General features: G+C 40.0%; 1 protein-coding gene across 1 annotated transcript in view; it reads right to left on the bottom strand.

Moving 5' to 3' along the window:
* pdzd2 (PDZ domain containing 2) overlaps positions 1–6,000 on the bottom strand; it is a 101,766-nt gene continuing 95,766 nt past the window's right edge. Inside the window, exons 24-26 of the mRNA XM_046386104.1 lie at positions 4,768–4,992; positions 4,281–4,470; positions 1–410 (exon numbers count right to left, since the gene is read on the bottom strand). Of these exons, the coding sequence (XP_046242060.1) occupies positions 247–410; positions 4,281–4,470; positions 4,768–4,992 (579 nt within the window). The 3' untranslated portion in view covers positions 1–246. The remainder of the gene's footprint in view (positions 411–4,280; positions 4,471–4,767; positions 4,993–6,000) is intronic.

Raw genomic sequence — 6,000 nt, 5'->3', positions numbered from 1 at the left:
CCCTTGACCCCCAATATATGCTCCCCGGGCGCTTGATGCAGCCCACTGCTCCTGTGTGTTTCATTGCATGTTGCATGTGTGTGTGTTTCAATCAGTGATGGGTTAAATGCAGAGAAGTAATTTCCCAGCTTGGGATTGATAAAGTAACTTAAATTGAAATGCTTGTGCTTATTTCTACTGCTTCTCCATTCCCTGTTTATCACACTGGCCCTTTTCAGAAAGTTTTTCTTTCCTTGTTCATCACAATCAGGTATTGAGCTTGCGAATGAGGAGGTGGTTGGGCCCGTGGTTTGTGGATTTAATGATTTTCCAGACATCATGGTATATGAGGCCCTCCAGAGAACAGCCATTGATAGACAGGATCTCATCGCCAACTTCAATAAGGCTGGACAATTCTGCAGCACCTCCTGCTGTAAAGAAGTACAGAAATTCAGCCGTACTTAAAAATACACTTCCTGATTTTCTTTTCCCAAAAATTCTTATCAGCTTGAATTCAGTTTAATTCAATTCAGTTTATTTATAAAGTGCCAATTTACAACAAAAGTTATCTCATGACACTTCCCAATTAGAGCAAGTCTAGACCATACTCTTTAATTAAATTTTGTAATACAGAGAATACAGAGCCAATATTTCCCCATGAGCAAGCACTGTGCTTGCTATTGATAATTGTAATAATAAACCACACAGTGTTTGGACTGGAGGGTGAACTATAGAAGACTGCAAGCATGAAAGTATGTTCAGATGAAACATGGAAAAAAATTGGTTGTAGCAGGATATCCATTTATAAAAATCTTGTTTTTAATAATGTTCCCTGAAGCAATGTAGCTGTACTCATTAAGACAGCAAAAAAAATCAAAGAATCTTCATTCAAAGAAAAAATAAGGCCACCAGAAAATACTGACATGACAATATAAAATTGGACTATTCTTGTTGTTGTAAGTTGCAATTTGCCTTTTTTAATTGGAGAGCCTGTCCTGAGGGAATGGTTCAGGGTAGAGGCCAGAGGGGTGACAGAGGAGAAAGAAGAGAGCAAAATAATGTGAAAATTTTGGGCCGCAACGGACAGTGAGGGATAACCTTCATCCTTGCAATATTTTTTGTTCAGTTTGTATCTGAGTCTGATGTTCACATAAGTGAACTCAGGGCATAGGTGTTAACACAAGTAGAGGGCTGCAGCAGAACTAGAGGGCTAGTCTTAACCACATAGTCGAAAGAGTAATGCTGCTGGGAAAAGTGGAGGAAAGTTAGGTCAAATACACAGCTGTTACAGTGAAGCAGTTGTTGATAATGAAATTCTTAGATTCTGACAACAAACAATGGGAAAGGCAGGTCAATGAATACACACAAAGGAAGGGCTAATGAGACATGGTGAAAACAATAGACAGGCAACGAAAGTAAATACACCAACAACGAACACAAATAGGAAATGAAGGAATCCGGAAAAATAAAACAGGAAATCAAACAGTGAGAGAGCTGACAGGAACTCGGCTGGTAGATTGTTCCAAACATCTTGGAGAGTTAATTAACTAAACACTAAACACCCAACTAAACATGGGATGAACTGGAAGATTGGAACTGGAGATTGTGAGGCATTTTCCTCCAACAAGTCAATGTCAATGTATTGAGAATGCTTGTCATTAAAAGTCCCTGTTAGAGTAATGATCGGGTGTTCCAATGCTTTTGTCCCTATAGTGGAATAAATAGTGGCGGTATGGTGGTGCAGTGGCTAGTTGTTGTTGGTTGTAACACTAATGACAGTAACATTATTTGTACAACTTGGCTAAATTACTTGATATTGCTGATAGTTGCTGTCTGCTACCATTTAACCTGCTGTCTGTTCACTTCCTCACCCAATACCCAAATCATGTTCACTCCCAAAGAAAAAACACAAAAATAATCAGCTTCAGTGATATTTTTCAGTCAAATGACAGCATTAATGCCATGCCTCCATACACAATGCTAGTCCAAGACAGGTCAGGCAGTGGCAGGAAAGAAATAAGCATGTAATCAAAATCCAACTACAACAGGTCCACTTATCCGTCAGGGTCGCGGGGGAGCTGGAGCCTATCCCAGCTGACTACGAGCGAGAGGCGGGGTACACCCTGGACTGGTCGCCAGTCAATCACAGGGCCAACACACAAAGACAGACAACCACACATTCTCACACTCACACCTAGGGGCAATTTAGAGTAGCTAATTAACCTAATGTGCATGTTTTTGGTATTGTGGGAGGAAGCCAGAGTACCTGGAGAAAACCCAAACTCCACATAGAAGGGCCCAGACCGGGATTCGAACCTGAAACCCTCTTGCTATGAGGCGACAGTGCTAACCACCGCACCACCGTGCTGCCCAGTTTTTATTCTTCAGTCTGCCACAACTTAACATTTTTAAAATAACTACTATGCAAAAATAGCAAAAACTTATGTTGTAATTAAAAACATCATTCACATTACTGTATGTTCTTCTTGTTGGTCCTGTATTTATATGTAAGGGCAGGTCAACACACTTCAGTGTAGATAAATAGTTGGCTCCATTTGAATCTACATGTTTATTCAGTTTGTGTTTTTCAAGAATTTAAGAGCACAATGTAACATGTTGTCTCAGCTACTTCAGTTATAAAAAGTTGATCCAACAATACAAGATGTATCAATTCAACATCAATCAAGTTTTCGTTTTTACAGTATAACAGGTATGTCGTGGGTGAACACTAGAGATGTACATTAATGATTCCTGTCAGGCTGTCTCCCTGATCTCCCCGTAATCCACCTGCCATTGTATGAACCATCACACTGTTTGCACTACATGTATATATATGTTTATCTCGTTTTTTTTCTTCTTGTACATACTTTATTCTTCATTTTTTATTACTATTATTTGTTATTTTGTATTTTGTATGGTGCACAGGAGAGAGAAAAATTCCGGAGTCAAATTCCTTGTATGGTCACACGTACTTGGCAAATAAAGCTGATTCTGATTCTGATGTGTGCCACCTCCCTCCACAACAGAGATTCAACAGCAGACCAGGGCCATAACATGTGGATAAGAGTTTCTGCTTCTTCACATCTGTGCCAGGAACCTCTGGTAAGTTGAACTTAAATTACATCTGAGCTCAGTGCATGGGAACAAGAAGAGTGCCAAGCCACTATTATTACATGTGTTTGCAGATTAAGGATATGGCAGATTTACATGTCTACACAGATGAACTTGGCATTATAAATTGGCCATGTACTGGCAACAATTGGACAATAGAATACTTAACATGATACAGGGATTACAATACAATTGTACTGAGATATATTGCCTTTTTAAAACCCACTTTGAGAAAATCTGTATAAAGACCTGGTTAGCACTGTTGCCTCATAGCAAGAGGGTTCCAGGTTCGAGTCTCGGTCTGGACCCTTCTGTGTGGAGTTTGCACGTTCTCCCTGTGCCTGCGTGGGTTTTCCCCAGGATACACACAATACCAAAAACATGGACGTTAGGCTAACTGGCTACTCTACATTGCCCCTAGGTGTGAGTGTGTGGTTGTCTGTCTTTGTGCGTCGACCCTGCGATTGGCTGGCGACCAGTCCAGGGTGTATCCTGCCTCTCGTCCGTAGTTAGCTGGGATAGGCTCCACCTCTCCGCGACTCTGACGGATAAGCGGTATAGAAAATGACTGAATGAATGAATGTATAAAGACCAGAGCACCGTGTGCATAGAATCTGAATAAAAAGATATACTTTTTACGCGATCAGAACAGTATGGTCTGCATTTGTATTCCTCACAGTCCTTGTAACATTCAACATCATAGCACTACGTTTTGTGAAATATGAGCAAAGGAACTGCCTGTATCAGGAAAACAGATAAATAAATAAACAAAGTCCGGAAGTTGCAGCAGGCTGCCTTGTACAGGCGGGGGAAGGCCACAGCGGGGATGGGGGCATTGACATAGCCAGAAATTTGTAATTATGCAGGCCTTTATGAAATAGTACAGTACAGTCCGGTTTTCGTCTGTTTCTCAGCTCAGCGTTCAGCTAGTCACGTGACATTTCTGTACACAATATCGCCATAAATAAATATAAATATTTTTATATATAATGTACTATATATTTTCAATATGTCAGGTTATATTTGCATGATGATATGATATGCACCTTGTTATTATAACAGAATTAACAAAATGAACAAGATCCCAGAAGTCCACACCACACGGAGATCCCCACCCAAGGATGAAATCCTAGGGGAAACACTGGACTACCACAAATTCAAGTGTATTAATATTTTGCTTCATTATGTACTTTCTGCGGTATGTATATAAAAAAGTTTGAAGATCGGTTTGACAATGAGAGACCTGTCTCCTTGGTTTGAGGATTTTGCCCAATCCAGACGTAAGTCCAGACCAGCAGAGGATTTGTGAAGCTCCACAGTTAAAGCACCATCTGCAGTCACATCAACAATTGCGAAATTTTCATCACACAGTATTACAGGGAAGAAGAAGTTGTTACTGCTTATTATTGGAGCTAAGCTATCTTGGTGCCAGCTGATGGCAGCTAACAATACAACGGCAATTACGATTTATACTGGACTGTCTATTTACACCTGGCATCTGAAACAATGAAATAATCCGCTATTGGACTGCCAGGACAAGTAGATCAGATGATTTCTTTATGAAAACTATATTAAAGGAGTGTTAATGTGAAGATTAATGAAATTGTCAACAATGTCACAGATGTAAACCTTACCAGCTACAGCTTCCTGTAAAAACCTGTTCCTATCGGTCTTCGACTGTATAGCCAAGTCATGTCTGTCATGTCTGATAGTCACTTCACTGTTCATGTCTCTCCAAATGACCACCAAGGCTTGACTGGACACCCTGGCTTGATGAAGACAGGACACAGCCTCCCCATGGGTTTTATCCTCCAGACTTGTGCCATTTATGGATAAAATGCTGTCACCTCTCTGGATTGTACCTTCGAGGCTAGCTGCACTTTTGGTGAAGACCCGATGAACCTGAAGACAAAAGTACATGTTACACTATTACCACCCACTTCCCAAATATATTAAAAAATGGTCAGCTTTGTCCCCAGCTTTGTACATTCTTTTTAAACTTGAACATTTATATATCACTCATTCAACATTCATATTTCAGTATAAATCTATTTTTCATCAAGCAGGTACCTTCCTATAGCATTATACCATCAACCCCAGTTTAAACATGCTTTGTGGTCAAGAAATACTATAAGGATCACTTATATTTATTTGAAGATAAATGCAGACTGCTTTTACCCCATTGATAGTTATTTCTTATGTCCCTTAATTCATCTATTGGCTGTGAAGTATTTTCTTAAATTTCTCGACTTGAATTATGGCATTATTTTTTCTATATTTTGACATAAGACATACTGTACATCAACAGAGACAATTACATGAACTTATGGCAGCGGACTTCCGGCGACATGCTGTGAGGATGCCAAAAAACACCAACCACACCGCACCTTCAAACAATTAAGTTCAAAAATTGAATTTCATATCTCCCCTATTTCAGTTCTTAGTGATGAATTAATATCACCTGTCAAACTCATGCCGGATAAACTCTGTAGTGCAGCAATGGATCCTGAAGCACTTGGAAAAATTATTAGAGACATTGTGCGGGAGGAAATCTCGATGGCATTTGAGACTAAACTGAAGCTGATGCAGGAGGATCTAAGTAAGTTAAATCTCTCATTAACAGTATGCAAATCTAAAGTGGAAGTTTTGGAAACTGTTGCAAATACAATGGAAGAACACATGCAAGCTCTGGAGAAGAACTACAAAGCTCTGTATGGAGAGAACGAAGGAACAAACACAAGCACACGAAAATTACAGCAGGAAGTTTAATCTCTGAATTATTGACTTGCAGCAGGGGATAGAGGCAGGTACCTCTACTACCTTTGTCACTAAACTTGTGTATGAATTGTTCGGGGAAAAGAAACTGGGCCCGCAACCACTTGTGAGCATAGTGCACTGTACCGGACCAGC

This window comes from Scatophagus argus, chromosome 4 (genome assembly GCF_020382885.2).
Source record: "Scatophagus argus isolate fScaArg1 chromosome 4, fScaArg1.pri, whole genome shotgun sequence".
NCBI lineage: Eukaryota > Metazoa > Chordata > Actinopteri > Scatophagidae > Scatophagus > Scatophagus argus.
Note: the sequence above shows the minus strand (reverse complement) of the source record. Positions and strands in the feature narration are given on the sequence as shown.